Source organism: Chlamydotis macqueenii, chromosome 1 (genome assembly GCF_036417535.1).
Source record: "Chlamydotis macqueenii isolate bChlMac1 chromosome 1, bChlMac1.mat, whole genome shotgun sequence".
Taxonomy (NCBI): Eukaryota; Metazoa; Chordata; class Aves; order Otidiformes; family Otididae; genus Chlamydotis; species Chlamydotis macqueenii.
Window position 1 is genome coordinate 29640360 of NC_141556.1, and position 22518 is coordinate 29662877.

Sequence of the window (22518 nt, forward strand, 5' to 3'; positions counted from 1 at the left end):
TGTCATTGCTGTTGGACAATATTGTGTTAGACAATACAGCTGTGACTTGCTCTTTGAAAGAAGGAAACTGTATATTTAATTGTGGTAAATAATTTTTATCTACATTTATTTAAGGAATAAATTTCTTTCTGAGATGTTACTGTTCATAGCAGAGAGGAAAACCTCCTATAAGGAATTTTCAGGGTAATTTGCAACAATCTGTCTTTACTTTCTCTGTGGATGGTGCCATTTTGTGCATTAATGGCAAGATACTGATAAGATATGTTATGGTACAGTCACATATGTAATTATTGTTTTGGTCTTAATAATTGACAATGGTAAGTTCTGAGTGATTTATTCTTGCCAATTAGTTTCAGACTTTATATGCCCTTTTTAAGGATATTCAAATAAAAAGCAAAAAGCTCAATAAATTCCTGAAAGCAGATGTTGAAAAAAATTTGTAAAGGCTGTGCAATGGAAAAAATCTGTTCACACTCCATTACCTGACCAAATAATTTGTTTAACCACAACCAAAGGTATGTTTACTGTGGTTTATCACTTAGAAAATGTTAATGTGCATAAAATTTACTTATTTCTATAATCTCTTTTTGCAAGGAGTCTTCTGCTTGAGTTCCGTATTAGAATCATAGAATAGTTAGAGTTGGAAGGGACCTTCCAACTCTATATATTCTGAAGTAATATTATTATTTCAGAAGGGCTTTTCAAGCATAGGAGGAAAATACAACTTTTTCCTCTCCTTACCTCAGATGCTAGTTAAAACCCATGAGGCCTCTGTTAATCTATCTGGATTCCCAGGAGGCTATTAGCTGGGGGGTGTGGGGGGGTAGTATTTAAGGAAATGAGTGATTTTAAATTAGTGTAATAATTATATCACTTGTGTGTGATGTGGTGTGATGGCTCTCTTGACGGATTGTGGCGATTGGCCCTGTCTAGCCCTGGGAGCTGCTGTTTGTTTGCTGTCCCTCCTTGGGAGCCCTCCCTTCCACCCTTCCCTGAGAGGAGGCTCTGCTTTGCTGCTGATTTTGTCTTGACTTCCATTTCCCTTCATTCCCTGCCTCATCCATGCACCTTTCAAGTGAAGTTTGGTGGCTTTTTTCCTTTTAATTCTGTGAGTTTTATACCTCAGTTCAGTGCAGAAGTAGTATATAATACGACTTTGTGGTGTGGACAGTGGTCAAGTGGATAGATTACAAATCTTGATTTGAGTTAATTTATTTCAGCTTTGTTCCCAACCTGCTGGCAGATACTAGGCTCACACATCTTTTTACCTCTCTCTGCTCATTTTTCTTATTTACAAAATAGAGTTTTTGCTACCTGTGGTTTTGGTTTTTTTTGTTTTTTAAATAGTTTCAGGAAAGAGTCCTGTAAGTTCTTTCATCTGGAGAAGGATGGGAAAACTCCTCAATACTAAAAGAAAAGAAGTACCTGTGTCCAGTTTGCCTGGGAATACTCTTCTTGTCAAGACCTTGACTCACTCAGGAAGATTTCATGGTGTGGGATAATAATGTGTCTCTCAGTACTAATTTCTCAGAGATACATCACTATTTTCCATGCTTTCCTGAACCCATGGTATCCCAAACATATTCCTAGGCTTCTGTGCCAAATCTAGAGGTAAGGAGGGAGCTGTTACTGGGGCAGTTATTTTTAGGGTCTTTCCCAGTATGTTAAAAAACAGAAGAATCATTGTGTCTCTTGAAGTACTTGTACATGAAAGGATAAATGTTCACATGTAGGAATGAATCGTAATGTAAACATTTAAAGAGGACCGTTTACTCACAAACTTCCTTCCCCTCATCACATCAAACAGAACAATCATCCCCTTGTCAGCAATCTTCATTATCCTAATTGGTTAGATAAAATTTTTACTTACATTTTTCTTATGCTCTTGTGCACTTCTATAAACAGCCACTCACTGAACCTCCACTCCCTTCACCCGTGCTCTTGGGGGAACAGGCACAGTTCCTAAGCAAGCATGAGCAGAATGTGAAGGTTCTGATTTTTCAAGAGGTTCCTACAGTTGCATTTCTGAAAGTGCACCATAGCTCCGCAAATACTGTTAAAAATGTACATCCAAATAGATTATTTTTTTATTACTATTTTATTTTTCAGAGCTTTGATAAGGACAAAAGTGTATGCACTTGTTATATTTCTGTTTGGTCATACATTTTAAGATACTTGTGGGATTACAGTAAATATCCCTGAATTTTAACTTTACAGAGATTATGGATTAGTGATGAAACTCTGTAGGACTAAATACATTGAATTTTGCTAGCTCAACTATTGAAATCAGGCTGAAAAAAGTACAGTGGTTGTTTCCAGCCATTAAACCTAATAAACCAGCTTAAAGCCAGAGTGGGATGTTTAAACTTGTGTTCAGCGGCCTCTGAGGATTTTCACAGGAGAAAGTAGTTTTGCTTTACTAGTCCTGATAGCTGTATTCCAGTATATTTGAAATACTTCTCAATTACACTACGTTGAGAAAATTCTACCTCATTTAAGATAAAAAATATGTGCCAGGGTACTTGTAAGTGATTTGTAATCATTGTTTTCCTTAGTTGCAACTTAATTCCACACTTTGCCAAACTGTCCTATCTTTCAAGAGGTTTTCTGATACTGAGTTTGTGTCTGCAGGGAACTGGCTGACCTGTAGAACAGGCTTCAGAATCTCACAATTACATTATTTTATTTTCAATTTAGCTAAATGGGACAATTTGCTTATTGTGTAAGTTGGTAGGGTTTTTATTTAGTTACTGAATAAATGACTACTCACGATTAAAACCATATTTGAATAATTTTTGATATGTAGCAAAAAAATGGACTTTTAGTAAAAATGCATCATAAGTAGCAATGTGGTTAAGGCTCATAGCTTACAAGAGCAGAATAATTTCCTGAATTATAAAATGCTGGAGAGAACACTGCGAGTAGGTTAAAGTCAAAATAAACAGAACTCTTAGTGGTGAAATGAAAGTACTTAAAATGAATTTATAATGAAATGGTTGAATGCCAGAAAAATAAAAATTACCAGGAGACTAAAACTCATCTGAAATATAATGATACCGGACAAGCTGAGAAGTAATGGCATTGAAAATTGCAGGATATGTTGACTGTTTTGTTGTTGTTGTTTGTCTTTTTTGTGTATGTATTTGACTTCCACTGGTTTTCCAGTGATTTTTTTTTTTTAATTGTCTTCCACCAGTGGCAGGTCCAATATGGAGTTAGAATCTGCTGTTCCAAAAGAAATAGAAGAAAACTGGGCAGTGTTTCACCTATAAAGTTGTTTGATGGACTTGTCTGTTAGAAAAATTTTGTGGAAGATGGGTGCTCTGTCTCTCTTGTATTAGTGAAGAAAACTTATGCTCTGCTTTTCCCATATTCCTTGAATGCTATTTATGACTTGAACAGGAGTAAATAGTGAATATTAAAGGGGAAACAGTCTCATTTGCCAAACTCTTTGATACCGAACACCTGGATTTTCTCACCTGCTGTACTGTTGACTAACAGCGTTCCCCTTGGGCAGCTCTGATAGTTGAAGAATAATGCTGAAGCTTGCACAGCGGTCTTGTTTTCTTTACAGTTTGCAAGACTACGAATCTTCTGAGTCTGGGTTTGCACGGTGCTGCTTGCAGTTTGTTAAAGGCTGTGAATTATGCTGTGCAAGTTCGGAGCGGTATGTTGTGCTATAATGTGGAGAGGAAAGAGAGTAATGAGGAAATGTGTGGTCATCAGACTTTAGACCATACCCAGTGTTCTCACATTAAGTCATCATGAAATCGTAGGGGCATATTCATCTCTTCAGGGCCTACTTTAAAATAATCACCTTAAATCACCTTGAAATTTTAAGTTGTTTTCTGGGAGATATGTTCTGTATTTATAACTGTGAGGCATCTAATTTTCCCATTCAGTTTCGGCTGGCTGTGAAGGGGTGTTACAGATAGCCAGCAAACCTTCCACCATGTCAAAAGTATCACCATGGATCTAGATTTTAAATCATATAGAACTTTGTCTCTTGAATTTAACTTTTGGGGGTTTTGGTAAGCACCACCTCATGCTTTAATGCGGTCCAAAATGCACTGAGGGGTTGTCATGAGATCTGATATCTGCAGTCACAGGGCTTTGTTGGCATTGATGGACCTCAGATGATGCACTTGTGCTGTGAATACATCAATGTCCCTTCTTTACCATAACTGACACTTACAGAAAGTTACGAAAAACCCTGGTGATTTATTTGATTTAAATCAGAAACTTTGGTTCCTCTAAGTCTGAGTTAAACCTGAAGACTTTTTCAAGTTAGAGTTAAATAGCAATAACTCTGTTCCTTGATTGTGCTATTAAACATCAAGGCAATTACTTAACAAAGTTTGAAAATGCTTAGAACTTTGGAAAGACTTAGTCTTAATAAAAGTCATAGTGAATAACATAGTTATTTTTAACTGAAGAAGGTTGTTCTCATAGATAGTGTCATCTTAACATAATCTACTTTTTTCCACTTACTTCTTTTTACTAGCTGGATTTTTAAGCTGCTGCTATTTCCAAGTAATGAAGGAAACTGACACTTAATCCACACTAACTGTTCAAGATGGCAGTCGATCCAGCATCTGTAGCTCTACATTAGAGAATTGTAAGTGAGACCAACTGGTTGAACTGCATGTAGACTAGTTCCTTTATTATAATTAGACTGAATGGATGAAATCTATACCTGTTCGTACTGAGTCCAGCTTGCCTTCTACCATGATGCCTCTGACCGGTTTTACATTGAAATTTCTTCTCTTTAGAGGAGGAAACTCCTGAGCAAATATGTAGGGAGGAGCTGTATCATCTATTCGTAGACTGTAAGGTGTACTAGATTTTCTAGACTTGTGAAGACCTATTTGTTTTATTATTTTTTTCATTTAAATTCCTGGTTCCAGAACTAATGCAAGTCAAGAAATTACTCTTAGCAGGGATGAGATGTAGACATAACAAGATGCAGCAGGAGTTCTAGAAATATAAAGAGCTTAGCTAGCTATCTGGTAAGAAGAAGAACAATTAGTGGAATCTTATACCTGCAAGGACAAGGACTCTGGTGGTACATGCTGAGTTATTCCAATTTTGGTGTTCTAGGTTAGTAGCGATTCTCAACAGCAAATAAGTACCCCAGGAAGCCATCGCTTGTTCATTTAGTGCTCTTTCCTGAGATATGGAACTTAATAACTAGGGTACCCAAAGGAAAGAGTTAGCAAAAAATGTTTGCAGGTGCTGGGGGAACCAATCAAGCTATTATCTAAGAAATAAACCTTGACAGGCTGGAGAGGTGGGCCTGTGCAAACCTCATGAAGTTCAACAAGGCCAAGTGCAAGGTCCTGCACATGAGTCAGGGCAATCCCAGGCACAAATTCAGACTGGGTGGAGAATGGATCAAGAGCAGCCCTGAGGAGAAGGACTTGGGAGTGCTGGTGGATGAGAAGCTTAACATGAGCAGGCAATGCGCCCTTGCGGCCCAGAAGGCCAACCGCATCCTGGGTTGCATCAAGAGAAGCGTGGCCAGCAGGTTGAGGGAGGTGATTCTCCCCCTCTGCTCCGCTCTAGTGAGACCCCACTTGGAGTACTGTGTCCTGCTCTAAAGCCCCCAACGTGAGAAGGACGTGGACTTGTTGGAGTGAGTTCAGAGCATGGCCACGAAGATGATGAGAGGGCTGGAGCACCTCTCCTATGAGGACAGGCTGAGAGAGTTGGGGCTGTTCAGCCTGGACAAGAGAAGGCTCTGGGGAAACCTTATAGCGGCCTTCTACTACCTAAAGGGGGCTTACAGGAAAGACAGGGAGAGGCTGTTTAGCAGGGCCTGTTGTGATAGGACAAGGGGTAGTGGTTTTAAACGAGAAGTAGGTAGATTCAGACTTAATATAAGAAAGAATTTTTTTACAATGTGGATGGTTGAAGCACTGGCACAGGTTGCTCAGAGAGGTGTTGGATGCCCCATCCCTGGAAACATTCAAGGCCAGGTTGGATGAGGCTCTGAGCAACCTGATCTGGTTGGAGATGTCCCTGCTTCTTGCAAGGGGGTTGGACTAGATGACCTTTGAAGGTCCCTTCCAACCCAAACCATTCTGTGATTCTGTGGAATGCCAAGGTTCCTGCCTGTAGCCAAGATGCAGGACGGGGAGAGCTTGACAAATTTTCAGACAGTCAGATTAAACTGATTATCTATGTTAGAATAGTTGTATGATTTTTGGCAGGATTGTAATCAGGGATTTGAAAGCGATTACCTTGCTGGATTGAAATGTTGACACCAGCGCAGGAGAGAATGTGTTCTATTGCAGCTCTTTGTGTGTTTCACACTTGGCATTTGCTTTATCTGTATAGGTACCTAGGAATTCCAGGATGGTTTTATTTTTATTTTTTTTTCAGATAAGTAAAGAACAGTTGTATAGAAATAGTCTACTTCACTTAGTATCTTCAAAGCTTGGACATTGATACAGGGTTTTTTTTAATGATTTTTGAAGTGCCTTGAGGTATTTTCATGAATAGCTATTCAATAAATATTCTTATTTGGAAAATTTGGAGTGAGCACTCATTGCTTAAGAGTTATTGATAGTTGCACATGAGCAGCACTTGAGATGTTCAGAAGCCACACATGGCTCAGGAGTTCTGGACTGTCACCTTGAGCTGTGCCTTTGATCCTTTTAATTGTGGTGTATGTGCACATACAAGTGAGAGAACTCACATTCTTTCATTTCAGTATAAATTTTTAGTGTTTATTCTTAGTAACCTGCAAGAGATCTAAGAATCACTTCTGTTACTGAAACTAACATTTGTATGTGTTGTGTGCATTTAAAGGAGGTTAGATTGATTCCCTGCCCCCCCTCCCCAGCCCCCACTCTTTTCTGTCGTTGTTTTCATTAGCTCCTTTCTGGTTTGCAGCAAGCCTCCTAGGTTATCTGTAGGCAACACAACGCATTACTGAACTGATGCCTGAATTAACTCATGTATTAGAAGCACGAGCATGCAGCTATGCTCTCATGCCACTCCATCCAGATCAATTCATATGTAGGCAAAGCTCAGTGCACATGACAGCCTTGTACAGTAAGCTTTGGCCATTGCCTGTGTGTGTTTATGCTTCTATAAATTCTGCCTGTTTAGAAATCTCAAAAGGTTCTTCAGCTTCTTTTGAGGAGAAAAAACTTCATCCTGGAAAAGGTACAGCTAAGGTGTGGAGAGGATGATAAGAGATTGCTTATTCAAACTTTCCCACAAGAGCAAGGGGACATGGACTTGAATTTTTAAGTGGCACTGTAAAACAAAAGGAAGACTTTTATTTCCATGAAGCGTATTTAAACAGGAAAACTTACTGCGAGTTTGTGGACACTGACATTATGATGCATATAAAACCTGATTTAGGCAAATCCACAGAAGAAATACCCATTAATGGTTGTTGAACACAGAAATATAGTGTTTGGCTCATGAGATCCTTGTGCCACAAAATACTGACAGCTGTACCACCAGATGTTTGCATTGCTTGCCAGTGGTCAGTAGCTTCAGAAGTGAGTTTGCAAACAGCATCCTGGGTTGAGTTGCTGGTCTGATAATTTTTTTTTCATGACTGTCCTGATGACGTGCTCTCTGATCTTGAATTTTCTGCAACTGCTCACAATGCCAAATGTCTGTTGTATTTACTGTCCATAAGTACATATCAAAGGATATTTTTTGCATTTCTGCAATAAAGACCACTGAATCAGAACCTTTGTCAAAGGAAATATATATACATCATTACTCTAGTAGCTAAATAACTGCATGAAAACAAGCTCAATTCTCCATCATAAAGAAAATAAGCAGCAGTAAATTTTAACTAAACTCAAAGCTGTCTTTTTTACCATTAGAAACTTCCCAATTATATTTATTGCAACTTTTCTGATTATTTTTTTCACCTGTTAAATAGAAAAGATTGAGATGATTGTACCTGAAACTCTCAATCTGGTGAAAGAACAACACTTTAAATTCAGAATAAAAACTTTAAAAATTGCTTTTTCCACCCAGAGGACCTGATTTCAACTATAGCAGATAATATCTGGAATCAATAATAGCTTCTGGTCATCTGTTAGGAGGAAAGAACAACAATGTGTGCCTTATTAGTTCTTATGTGCATATCTCTAGGTATTTCAGGCAAGAAATTATTTTAATAATTGCTTTAATAATTAAACTTTTTCTCCCCCATATCCTTCCCCGCTGCCCCCTTTCTTCAGTTGAAGGACTGGTTTTATTATGTGAAACCTGAGTCTGCTATTGTGGTACAAATACTCTTTTTTGAGGTGTTATTTGCAGTAGATGTTGCTTCTACTACTATTGATTCCTTTCTGCATGGAGGTGTACGTCCTGCTACTCATCCAGGAGCAGCACTGTACTGCCTATCTCCTGTCATAGTGCTGAGCTTAATTTTAACTTGTGGTAAGGGAGCATCTTGAGCACCATGTCACATTGTACCCTTTATGGGAAGGCATTTTCATCTTATAAACAAAAAGGCAGCCATGAAGCCCAACATTCTCTTGGTGAGTCCCAAATGCATCTTTATAATGCCAAGTCACATGTAAGATTTGAATGCGCTAGTTTCAAGTAGAAAAAGAATCTTGGTTTTGTTTTTTAGAACAGTAATGCTATCTATGCTTTAGATGAGCAAAGGGTGAGTTGCTGCACCGAAAAAAGTTAGTTTAGGCTTTAATTAAGGCCTTGGGCTTGGATTGATCTTTTTATAGACCAGGCGCTTGCATATGTGAAACTGTCCAGCAGCGAGCACAGTCAGGCAGTGATTTGGATGAAAGCAGAAAGGTGAAGTTGCTTCTGAGAAGCTGAACATCAGAGCTCCCTCAGATTATTCCTTCTTTCCTCTTTTTCCCAGCTGTAATGGTGATCTGATATGAAGGTAAGGATTGGAAACCTCTTTCCAATTATTCATACAGATCTGTGTCCTTGTAGTGAACGGATGTCTTCTGAGGTCTTATGCCATGTTCTTGACTAGACTGACTCTGTTCTATTGAAATATAGAAGAAGAATATTAAGAAAAATATTAGCACTTTTGAATAATTTTAACAGTTAATCATAAATAAGTAACTTGATTTATTATCTCATACAGGTCCTTATCTTTCTCATTCTCTCCATAATTCTCACGGAAATGGGTTGGTTTATTGCTTGCAGTTCACTGCACCTGTGATACTCTGGAATAATTTTAAACTTGGCGTTAAACCTAAAGCTGCTTTAATATTGTATGCCACTCTAGTTCTCACCATATAATTTTGCCTTCTGTATGGATTAGATTTTTGTGGTGTTGTCTTGCTTTCCTGTCCTTCGAGTACCCTTTGGCAGCAAGAAAATATTTAATAATGCCACCCAGCTGCTGTATTTGAACTCAGTTTCCAAACTACTTCTGAGAATATATCCTACAGACTTTTATTGTGGAGTTCCACATTTCTCCTGTGGCTGAGAGATGATTGAAAAGGGCATCAATCACTGTGCCTGTGCCTGAAACACAAACAGGATGTTTTATATGATCTTTAGGTACTGAAATGACCAAAAAAATGTTATCAAGATATAAATACTTTTGATACATACCTCCCTGGGGACGAGTATGTGGACAACACGTCTGCAAAGTCTGCAGATATTAGTAGGTGAGCTATATTCAGAGTAGTTTTATCTTTTCCTGTCTGTCCTTTTCTAAGTTCTCTGCTATCTAGGTGCAATGCGAGTGAGGGAATGTGATAACCACACCAGCCGCTGTCACTATCGGAATGAAAATGGTGCAGATTTGATGGATATGGCTCGCTGATGGCTGTATAGTCCAGTTCTATGAATACGGTAAATGTGTACTGCTCTGGAGTTAGACTGAGAACACCTGTAGCCATGATCACCACAGATTGATTAATTATTTACTTACTACTACTAAGGAGAAAGAATTAAGGAGCATCTGCAAAGTATTGGAGAACAATGTGACCGTTGGAGGTAAAAAGGGTGAGATGTTCAGTACATCAAATTTGTATAAGGACTTGGTTAAGAACTCTATGTCCTAGCTCACTGAACCCTGGGATCTTCTCTGGTGGAACTCTACCTCCTTCCGCAACTTTGGTGTTATCCTTCATGTAGTCGTCTTATGTACGTACCCCACAGATAATCTAAAAAGACTTGAATGAAAAGACCTTCTGTTTCAGTCCCTATTCTGTAACATGACTTGATTAGTAGAAAATTAGCTGAGTAAAAATTTGTGTGAGAAGTTCCTCTGTGGATTCCTGTGCTTTGCACCAAATTCTCTGCTGTACTGTGCTCTTTTGTTTTGAGTGGCACAGCTAAAGACCACGGGCTGCCTGTTTTGAGCCTGACCTCACCCCAAGACCTCTGCAAGAATCCAGCCAGAGTTTTGCAAGTCGATTGGGTGAATGTACTGGCTCAGGTACAGGTGATGCCCTCATTTCTTTCTTTCTTTTTCTGGTACTCTGCAGGCCATCCTTCTAGAAGGTATTTCAGGGTATTTTTTTTTTTTTCCTATATGTGCTTTAAAATGAATTCTAGCTATTTTCTACACTGTATCAGATTTCAATCTTTTTTTTTTGTCCTAAAAGTGTTTTTTTTTTTAAAAAAAAACCTTCTCTTAAGAAAAAAGAGACTTCAACAGATCTAGTAACTTAGTAATGAAAACTGAATGTCACAGCAAAGTCAGATCATAACAATGTGACAGGATATATTGGCTCTTAAGGAGAAAATTACTGTCATTCTCTATCTCATGGAGTTTAAAAATAAGACATCTCACAAGTGTAACAAGACACAAGGATTTAGTTTGGTTTTGCATGCTAGTTCTGTTAATTCTTTAATTATTTTTTTCAGTGGCTGTATGTATGTGAGTGGCTGTATGTATGTGCGTGCTGTTTTGTCAGGCTTTAAAACTCACTTTTGTTTCTTACAAGCTAGAAAGGTGACCAGAATGACATCCATCATTCCAATGCTATGGAGGACTTCAGATGCACATTGTATTGATGTTCTGGGAAGGAGAGTGTGTGTGTGTTTCTATTTTAATCTCTTCATAGTTAATAAGCTGCTTTCATTTTCAGATCATTGTGTAAGAATTAAAAAGTCTCATTTTTCAACTCTTAGACAAACTTTTTGAATGTAAAAATTCTATCTTGTAACTAACTCTCTTTAAAAATGTACTTGATCATGGTGGGGGAACCAAAGTAACTTATTTCTTTGTGCTTATCTAAGGGTATTTTATTTTTATGTAAATACTTTGGAGAGAAGGAGGAGCAGCAAACTGAATAGATATTGATTCAATACACATGCCTTGGGAAAGAAAAAAAAAGCTTAATGGTACAAATACTGGTCCCATGTTTTATCAAACTCTTAGGGACTGACCAGGCACGTAATCTCACAGGCGTTTTTTCAAAGGGATAAATCAAGACCGTGGGTTATGCACTGTGATGATTTAGAGATAATTGAAGTGGTGATTGAATTCAGTGAGTTTTGAAGCCTTCAGATTCTGAAGAAAGATTTCACAAAAATGTATTTTTATGTTTTTGTACATGCCATCTTGTAGTATAAAACGTATCCTATTGGTTTACTCTTAAAATCTGGAACTTTCTGGCAAAGATTCACAAACAAATTCTCAGCGTTCGTGCTTGCTGACAGCTAATCTCTCCTGCTGCCTCTGAGCAATGTGACAAGCACCGGGCAGTGGATGACAGGTTATATTGTGTTTGAGGGGATTCTCTGCCTATGTCGAGGGAGACCTCCGACAGCAGGCAAGAGCCACTAAGATGGATTTTTGTGCCTCAAAATCTTGCAGGTCCTTTGGTGGAAGAGCAGTTACTTTATATGCATATCTGCACGCATGGGGCTTCCTTCTGGCTTTCACATGTGAAGATTTGTTCTTATGCCTCTGAGTGGGTGTTTTTTTTACTTTGCTGTGAGATTTGGATTTTTCTGATCTAGATTGATAGATATTTGGTAGCAGCAAGATTGCTGTTAGGCCACTGAGTAATTTTGTGCCTTGTGCCGTGCTGATGTTGGTAGGATGCTGTTTTCCTTTTCAACTTCAAAATTAAGCCCCAAAAGAATATCACAATACAGAGAATCAAAACCACTATTGCTTGGTCTCATAGCCTGAATTAGGCAGTATTTTAATTCAGAATATTGAATATAGTAAGCATAGGGTTGAGTAGCTTTATTGCTATCTAGCACGTTAATGGATTTTAAGCATTTGTAGGAATGAACATTTTGAGTGACTTTTGAGTATTATATTTTGGTTCTGAGTGAAAAATAGCTGGCTATTTTTTTTAGCCCTAACAGTATAAGACTTAAAATTTGACCATTTTAAGTAGTTGGGAACATCACTGCTTGGGTGGAGGTTTTGTTTCTGAGGCCCATTTTATCTCCAGCAAGGGAAGCCCATTTCTGTAGCTCGTCCCAGCCTCAGGTCATGACCTGGCTGTCACCAGCTTGGGGGGAGGCTGCAGGGAAGACTCCATATGCACTTAATGTGTTTTAGTCAACAGCGCACTTTACTGGTGTCCACCCCCTAACCATTTCCTCACATTTGGGATTAGATGGAGTGTTGGGTCTATAGCATCCATTAAGCAAACGCGAATTCCTCTTGTAGCATGTGGGTGGTATAGATGGTAACAAAAATATTGGCACTTTCGAGGTTTGATGTGTGTTAGTGTGAGCATTTGGAATAGAGCAGTGTCTGTCTTGCAGGGTGGTTATGGTCTAGCTAACAACATTCTCCAGTACAAGCTTTCCATTCGTGTATAGTACATCGGAAAGTGTTTTGGGTTTTTTTCAAGTCCTGCATTTAAAATTTTCTGCTTATAAGAGTGGCTTAACCTCAGATTCCTTCTACAGCTTGTTAAATTTCATTAAGCCTGTTCATTCTGACACTTATCATAGAATAGTTTGGGTCGGAAGGGACCTTTAAAGGTTATCTAGTCTGACCCTCCCTGTTATGGGCAGGGACATCCCCTACTAGATCAGGTTGCTCAGAGCCTCATCCAACCTGGCCTTGAATGTTTCCAGGGATGGGGCATCTACCACGTCTCTGGGCAACCTGTTCCAGGTTCCCTTGTTAATATACTGTCTTTGTTAACAAGAAGAATAATAATTTATAATTTAATGATATAAATAATTGGAACTTACTATCTTTTTCAGTAATAGCTGGTTTTCGAGGGACAGTCCCACATGGCCTATCACTGGAGATTGGAGACACCGTTCAGATATTAGAGAAATGTGATGGTGAGTTCACAGGTTGGAAATGCAGTGATAATGAACTGCTGTATACTGTTGATTTGAACCCCATTACTATTCATTTATTTTCTTAAATTAACACATTTTTGAAGTCAATAGGATAACACATTCCAGCCTCTTCATTTTTTTTTTTACAAGTCCAATGACCTCTAATCCCTGTATTAATTAATTTGCAGTTCATTATTTAATCTCTCAGTATAATAAACATTCACAGAAGATAACAGTTAAAGCAGCAAGGAGTTCTCATTTTGATTCTTCTACTTTCTTGGTATTTGCAAGCAGAGACTGGCTGCCATCAGGACCCTTTCAAATGAACTCAAAGTCATAAGTTTACATATTAAAGCAGTGTAAACGTTCTCTTCTGCCTCTATTCTGAGGCAGAGAAAACTAATACGATTTTAGCAAATGTCTGTTATTAGTGTGAGAGAAATAGTTAATTTTTTTTTTTCATAATCTACCTCCTTAACACATTACATAAGGCTTATCTGTCAACGTGATTTTTTTTTTGTCGTTTAGGTTAAGCTTATATAGGTATTTTTTGTTTTCGTATCAGGATTATATACTGTCAATGTTGTAAGAAATTTTCTAATAGAAGGGATAGAATCTGTTCTTTTGAATCAGGTACATTATGAATTTTGTATAGTAATGTGGTTGATAGATTTAGAACATGAAGACCAAAAATGATTTGTAAGTGTTTACAGTGACTATGAAAACATTTTCCTTTTATCTGCTGTAATGTCTGGTGCAAAATATACCTGGGTTACGCTGTTAAAAACATTTGGGGATACAAGGTTAAAGAGTAATTCCTGAAAATGTGTGAATTAAGTCGTCTGAATATGAGCTGATTTAAGCTAAGTGTCTTTCATTGTATGGGAAGTCTTTTAAGTGAGTGCAGTCTGACGGGACTGTGTAATTGTCATATCTGTCCAAAAGGGAAAGATGAAATCTGTTTTACATGTGGAAATGATTTGCATACTTTAAAAAACAAAGTGTTCTTTCTTCACAGGATGGTACAGAGGATTTGCCTTAAAAAACCCCAATGTTAAGGTAAAGGTCAATTGCACTTTTACATTCTTGGCAAAAATGTGTATTTACTTTTTAGAAGCTTTTAGTCTCCCTGGAAGTATATGATATTTACTCTTAAAACTAGAGCTTAGTGTTAAGTGTATTATTGGCATTGTTTTAATTAGATTTGGATATGGATTACAATACTGAAATGCTGCTGTGTATGAAGATGCTACACTTCACAAATCCAAGGCTGTGGTGAATTTCCTTTTATTTCTGACTTTTAGATTGTGAAGTCAGAGGAAGCTAAGTCAAAGGGAAAAGACTACTGAGAATATAGATTGTAAATACTATTGGAAAAGTTGGTTAGACTGTGTATATTTCTTGATGTTACGAATTAATTTAGAGCAGCCACTGGAGACAGCTAGTTTATAGGAGCCACATGTGTTATATCAATTGAGTTGATACATATTGTCATGTAGAATATATGGTTCATTTTACTTTTCTTTTGTATGTAGTCTTTGATTTTCATAGTAGTATAGCTGACTGCACTTTAAACCAGCCTCCACTGTTTTTTTTTCCTTCATTCAGACATGAAATATTATGAAATTAACATTTCAGCAGTTGTTCATGTTGAATAAACTCTACCTATCTTATTTGTCTTTCTGTTTTCTTAGTCTCTCCTGTTGACTTGCCTCTGTGACTGTAAAGATTTTTTTCCTATGGGAAACCATTTCAAGCTTTCCTCTTTTTTTTTTTTTTTTTCTCCCCACAGTACACTACAAGAGTTTTTAGTCTTATTAAAGCCCTTGTAGAAAGATCTTAAATTATCTATTGCTCCTTTAACCTGCGTTGTTAGCATCACTCTTTTTTTCTTTTCATTTACAAACCTCTTCAGCTGTCAAATAGGGCACATATACGTTAATTTAAAGTTTCTAGAGGCTTGTATCATAAGTCATTGGCCTCTTGTGCTCTGGCCTGCTGTCTGCTCGCATAAATTTTCTTTGCTTTGTGTGGAAGGTCATTGTGAACAATAAATTTAGCCACAGAGTCTAATCTGATGTTTCCTACTTTGACCTCATTGATATATATTGCAATTTGATTTATAAAACATGAGCAGTTTGTTATTGCATCTTCTGTGTCTTTTGTTGCAATTCTCACCACATGCTTGCTGTCAGTCTTGCTTTGTGGTCTGTCAAATGTGTTGATAAAAGTTATGAATAGGTTTTCTAAACATGACTTGATGTGTGAAGAAATGAGATCTATTTTCTACTTTTCTAGTGTGAATGCAAACAGTTCTCTGAATTGGATTTTGGAAGGGAGTCTCTCCAAAAGTAACATAATAAAAGCACCTTGTAACTCCGCTTGTTATTGGTATTGCTCTGTCAAGATTCTTCCCTTGTTATTCTGCCAGCTTTGATGTTCAAAGAAATCATCTGTGGCAGCTGGTCTGCAGTAAGCATGCATGTGCGGCTATCTTTGCTTTCTGGCACGTGGTTACAAGCGCAAGGCCGTACGTCTTCCTGTCCTTGGGAGAGGCTCTCCTGAACTACTTCACATTACCGAGGAGTAGGAGCATTCACAAAGGCAGTTGCCTCTACATAGTAAATGCATTTTTGTCAAAGATCTAATGTCTGTTTATATTAAAAGAAAATGGAGCATGGTCATCCCAAATGAAAGCTGTATGCAGCTGTGTTTGTAAGGGAGAACATAGATATATTTTTCCCCGCTGCATTGTGTAATGAGCTGTCGCGTATTGTGTTCCCAGCCAGAAGCTTGAAGCTCAGTTGCTTCGTTTTGCTTATTCTGATTTATGAAGGTTAGTGCTCTGTAAGAGCAGTATGACTGTTGCAACAATGCTATCTGTTCAAAAGAACAGTGGAGAGGTTTAAATAACTAGGAAAGGCCTGCTTCTGTCAGGACACTGAGGCTCTTTGGTAGGCATCTACCACCACTTACCCCTGCATTGCAGGGCATAGTAGCCACCAAATAAAACTTTATTTTTACTTTATTTATTAACTTTATTTTTATTGAACTTCATTAACTTTGTTTTGCTTTATGTTGACAATCCCTATGGGAAGATATTATTTTTAAGATGTTGGTAAGACATTGCCCCTCACAGTTGGTTCATTTCTTGTCAGGATGGGAATAATTAATAAAAACATTTAGGATAAGTAAGCTCTCAGGCAATCTTCTCCATATTCTACACATGTTTATCTTCTAATTTTTGGAAGTATTGAAGGATTAAAAATCTACAGAATATGGCATTTTAGCTTCCTTTAGATCTATACTGAATTTATATTGCAGGTTTTTTTTGGTGTGTGTTTTGTAATTATTTAGAGGACTTTTAATTCAGCACGAATATGCATATTAAATGATGCTAAATGATACTACAAATTCTTGTAAGGGGAGCTTTTTTTGTTTTTACCTACACTATTTTATTTTTCAGGGCATATTTCCATCCAACTACATTCACTTGAAAAATGCATGTGTTAAGAACAAAGGGTGAGTGCAATGTTCTCGATTCAAATATTTAAACACGGTCAGTTACTTGTACCAAAGATCTTTTGCTTATAACGTTAAGTGGTGATTTTTGTTATGTTATAATATCTTAACTTCAACTTAGTGCCGCAGGACTTGAAATTATTGTCCTTAGCTAACCTTCTGCATGGTCATAAAGTTGGACTGACATATTCTGAAAAGACATAGAGCACAATTGGGAATATCAGTCTGTATTATGTAGAGGAAAGAGAGAATGATTGCATGTTTTCACTTTCTTGTGTTAAGTTTGGCTTGAAAAAGGTATTGGCTTAATTAGAAGTTGTTATTCTGTACAGAAGCTGACTATTAACCTGCCATTTAAGATTAGTTGTTTTCTTTGAGGACAGCAGCTGTACCATGGCTGACAGCTGGCATTTTACAAAAAAAAATGCTAAAATGATGTTTCAGTTCAATGGCAAAAGATTTCACAAAAACTGTGAATGAATAGAGATTTTTTTTTCCCCTTTAATTCTTTTCAGGTGGTGAAGAACCTATATATATATATATTTTTTTTTTTTTTTAGAACGGCTTTTCATTTTTAGAAGAGTTAATAAAACTCAGAAAACTCTGTTAAATTTTTTTTTTTGTTTGTTTTGGAACTCGAATGTCTTGACTAAAAGAAAAACTGATTTTGGTTTTTTTTTGTGGTTTTTTTTTTTTTCAGATTTAATACTTACCTTGACAGTATCACTTTAAAATTTTTGGTTTTTTTCAGTAATCTTACTTCAACATGGTTTGTTCCAAAGTTTTATTTTCACACTGTATCATTTATTTAGATGTATTAATAGACCTCATACATAACACTTTGAAACCTGTTTAAGTAAAGACATTTCTCCTCATAATAGCTGGAGGCCTAAACATCTGGTGTAGGTGACCTTTATTTTGGAAACATGAATGTGTGTGTAGAAGGTCCATGTTGTGTGATGGGCAAAAATAATCGGGAAGACTGTAATCATATTAAAGAGAAGAAAAAAAAAAAAAAAAAGACTGGTTGCCACATGTGAAAATGGCTCCACATTACTGTTAAACAGTCTGTTGTTTGCTACAGAGTTCAAGCCACATGTCATTTGTCATAACCTACAATCCTTTCTCATTTAAAAGCGGTTGTAGATAAAACTGAAGATTCAGTGGAATAAAATTGTTGTAAACCATGACAATAAAACGAAACTTAGAGATAGAATGATTTTTATTAGAAGACACCATGACGGTACTTGGAAACAGTTAAATCTTTGCCTCTATTTTCTTCGTTAGTCTGGGTTTCCCATTCAGGCCACATACCCTACAGCATGTCACGGCTAGGGGCTGTCGCGTTGTTATGTTGAAATGTAAGAGAGAAATTATATTATGAGAAGAGTAATCCAGGTATGAATGCAAACCTTTGAAATGTACTGTGCGTGAGAACCAAGTGGTAGTGATGATAGCGTGTAAAATGATGGTGTGGCGAAGAATTTTGTCTTGACCAAACCAACCTAGCTTTTTCTTGGACAGCATCAGATAAAAAAGAACTCACTCACACTGTACTAGTTTTTGGTTTTTTTTTTTTTTATATCCTCTTTCAGTTGAAGGAATACCACTTTCTGTCTTATTTCTGTAAACAGAGATGTGAAAAAGAGCGGCAACAGTCACTGGTTAGGAGTCTAAGCTAAAGTGGCAAGATCTATTTGGAAACTGGGAGTTACTCTGCTATGAAAGTAGGTTTTGACATGCTTATCTCATAGCAAGAAACTCACTTTGACTTCTCTAGAACCCAGACTTTCCATGGGGATTAAATGGAATATACAAATAAAAGTGTCGTTGGTTCTAAGGAGCACCCATGTAGGTTGATAGATATCACTGTTGGCAGGAGGAAGTCTTTATATTAGTAACTACAATGGGATTTGTAATGCTTGTGTAATATCATGTGTTCTTCTGCATGTTACAGACAATTTGAAATGGTTATTCCAACAGAAGATTCTGTTATTACAGAAATGACATCAACTTTAAGAGACTGGGGAGTGATGTGGAAACAACTCTATGTGGCAAGTACCCTGAATAATGTTGCTTTGATTTAATGCCAACTCAAAAGACACACTGTTGTTTAGATGCTCTAGTTTAGTTTAAGTATGTATTTCAGAAAAATATATTGGTATTTTATTGAAATACAGAAACACAGTATATTATGGAAAATCTCTCAGACAGTTGATTTGATTTATACTCGTTTTCTTATAGATTTTTATTTCCTCTCATATCCACACACTCGGAAGCACTGAGATGTCTACATGTTACTTGACCAGGTTCACTTGTATATGACACGGACATCAAGGGATGTTGAGCCCTCATTGCTGAGGGAGGCTGGGGAATGGTTCTTGATTAGCAATAGTGATTGGATTTGAAATTATTTTGGAATTACCTACCACACATTACAGAAGTGGATTCTGGTTTTGAACTTCTTTCCTCTCTCGCATTTCATAAGTAAAAGTTTCATGTTTCGTGGTTCTCTTGTTCTCCTTATCTGAATATTTTTTTCCTCTGGTCTTTCTCTCCCTCTCCCTGACATCTTCAGGTCAGTTTTTTCTCTCCTTGTTTGAATTAAATTGTACTTATAGTGTTCTATAGCTATCAGTTTTCCTTTTTCTGTCATTTCCTCTTGTACTTAAGCATATATTTCTGTTTTGCTCATACCAGTCTTAGTAATTCTGTTGCAACTCCCTACAGAATGCTACTCTATGAAATTGTTCCACTTTAATAGATACTTACAGTCTTAGCTTTCTGTTTAACTATTTTAGTAGAGTAATCTTCTCATATTTACCTTTAAATTGTGTTTTTTAGCCTTAACCGTTCCCATTTTCTGAAGCCATGTTGTATTTTCTGTTGCATTTCTGGACTAAGAACTGAATACAGTATTCCAGTAGCAGTATTCCAATATACTGAATACAGTGTTCCAAACACAAAGTAGCAATAACCAACTATTCTCTTTCTCAAAGAACACCCATGGTGTGTGTTATTTCTGTGACTTCCATTTATCACTCCATTGCTCTGTTGTGCTCACTCCGCAAATGTGGCCTCTCCAGTTCTCTAATTACCTCCCTTAACTTCAGTTGAAGCAAAGATTATATCAATAAAAATGTGTGTTTTTTTAAATTAGGATAGGCGAACATTTTTGCATGGAGAAAATTCTTCCAAACTCAGCCACCTGATGGTTTCCTATTTATAGTCTGGCTTTGAGTCACCAGTCATTTAAGCAACTGTTACTCCATTATATAAATCATACCGATGTGGATTTTTTCTTTGTTTATCAAAATGTTGTGCAATATCAATAGGGTCTTTGATACAAGCTCCCTAAACTGTTTTTCACTCTGTTGTCTCCTATGAACCTGCTGAAGGCTCTTCACTGAGAGAGATTCTTTTGAGAGGTTTCAGACTAGTGACTGACTTTTTTTCTGTAAGAAATCTCACCATTTCCTTCTCTTAACAGGCTACCATCACAGGTAGAAATTGTTTTGTTTCGCTGTACTTACAACACACAGAAATAAACCTGTTCACTCTCTCTCTATTCTGACTGAATTCAGCCTTCGCTGACTGTTCTTGATCTTTTAACATTATTTTTTTTTGCACATCATAATCTAAACCATAATAATTTCTATAATTTCATTTTCCTATGCCTATTTCCTCCATTAGCTGAAATTTTGTTTTACTGTACAGTTCTGTCTTTAGAGGTTTAACTAAGATATTTTAGTTTAAAATTGTGGTTTGCATTGTGATTGTCTTTGATTTTTAACATTTGACCTTCTAATCTACTACATTAAAACCAAACCATGGTTTGAACTTCGCAGCATGTGCACACATTAAATGTAATCAAAACCTGTTCACTTGCATCTGCATAGTCTCCAATCCCTCGTCTTAGCTCATGGCTGAATTGATAAATATGACTTAAATTGTGAGAAGATTAGCTGCCTTCTGCTGGTACATGGGCTGCTTCTGCTACATAAGAAGCAACCATGAGTGGTGCCAATAGACCTCCTGCAAGTCAGCATGGTGCAGAAGTAGCCAGGCTCCTACCTTTTTGAGGTGATTGTATGGATTGTGTTCAGAGAGGCTGTTCCGAATCAGGTGACCTTTGGGGGCATTTGCTAATTTGCTTAGTGAAAGTTTTTATACAAGAACCTACAAAATCAAGTATTTCTTTCTGTTGGTTTCTAAGTAATACAGTACCATTTTAAACTTGACAGTGAAATTGTAATTAAGCAATGTGAACTGTTTCTTGAGAAACAAGAAAGCAAGCATGGTTGCTTGCAGATCCACTTAACACTTTGAGATACACGCAACTCAAAATCTAAAGCTTTGGAAGAGAAAGGATACCTGAAAATGTTATTTTGAACTTAATGGTATTGTTAAACACTAGAATATCTCTTGTATTCACATGAATAATTTACTTCAGTAGAGCTTATCATCAGATTCCAAAAACAAAGATGCACCTGAATTAGTGTTTATTCAATTAGTTGTGTTTTTTTTTTTTTAACTGTAGCAATGAAATCTTTATACACGAATGTCTGGAAAAATGAAAATGTACGATCAGCGTAATTCTCTATAATGTTCCTATAAAGTCTTTATTGTCTCTTGATCCTAATTCAAGAGCTACTGTATGACCATTTTTGTGTTCTTCTACTTACAAAGTTCATATATTCTTATTGTTCTTATGGAAGTTATTTATTTTTTGGCAACTTTTTTCTTCACTACTGTTATTATTGTGTATTCAAAATGCACTAGCTTTCTTTTTTTTCCGCAGAGAAAGCCAAGACAGACAATAAATTAATGCCCATTTTAGTCAGCTTATGAAGTGAATGAATGTGAAATAAAAAAGAGTAGATTTATCAAATGGCAGTGTGTCAGAGCCCTTGGAATACAAAAGTTATTGACAGTGGTGTTTGTAAGTGAAATGGTGCCTGTAAGCGAATTTTAGCTTTTCATAGCAATTGTGCAGCAGAAGTAGCCGAAGTTTTGGTTTTATGCTATTTGTTCATAGGAAGAAGGAAACGGGAAATGGGCTTAGGGTTTTTGGCAAGAATTAGCAGAACAAATCTGAATAGGAATGTTTTTTCAACTTTGTGTGATGCATCACTTACATGGAGGTTGCAATAATTTCCTCAAGCCAAAGTTTCTCAGAAAAACTATGTCAAGTAAAACCACTGAGAACTGGTGAAAGAGGAGTTAAAAGAACTTTTCTTTGGGAGGAAACTGTTATGGGAAATTGTTTATGTCCTCAACTGGTGTATAATTAGAGTAGGAGGATGTGGTTTAAAAAGCAATCACAGTCACATATTTCCTCCTACTTCACAGTTGGATGAAGAACAACTGTCGGGACGAGATTCTGTCTATGTGATACTACATATTTACAGTTAGACAATAGTGTGTACAGTTATATTCATACAGGAAAAAGTTAATAGGACATTAACACTCTGTTTCAGTGTTTGAATGTTAGGAGCTATTACCTTTAATCCCCTTATGTGTATGAGTTCAAGTAGTCTTGAATTAAATGATCACGTTTGGATGAGACAACAGCACAGAATGAATATGCTCTTGGAATAAAATAGTATTATGTCATGAAACTTTTTTTTTTGTTGAATTTCTGTCATAACTATCACATAAACTAGTGTGTTAACACGAGGCATAAGGAGTTGGAGTGAAAGTTTGGAGTGAGTGTGGTGGAAAGACAGGGTCTGTGGTAAGCTCTGAAATTATTCT

The 22518-nt window shown here is 36.9% G+C and overlaps 1 protein-coding gene across 4 annotated transcripts in view; it reads left to right on the forward strand.

Moving 5' to 3' along the window:
• Positions 1-22518, forward strand: part of DOCK4 (dedicator of cytokinesis 4) — a 253451-nt gene that overhangs the window by 76100 nt on the left and 154833 nt on the right. For all 4 annotated transcript variants that reach the window (XM_086747731.1, XM_086747749.1, XM_086747741.1 and 1 more), the window contains exons 2-5: positions 13156-13239; positions 14258-14298; positions 16706-16761; positions 18719-18815. In XM_086747731.1, the coding sequence (XP_086603857.1) occupies positions 13156-13239; positions 14258-14298; positions 16706-16761; positions 18719-18815 (278 nt within the window). The remainder of the gene's footprint in view (positions 1-13155; positions 13240-14257; positions 14299-16705; positions 16762-18718; positions 18816-22518) is intronic.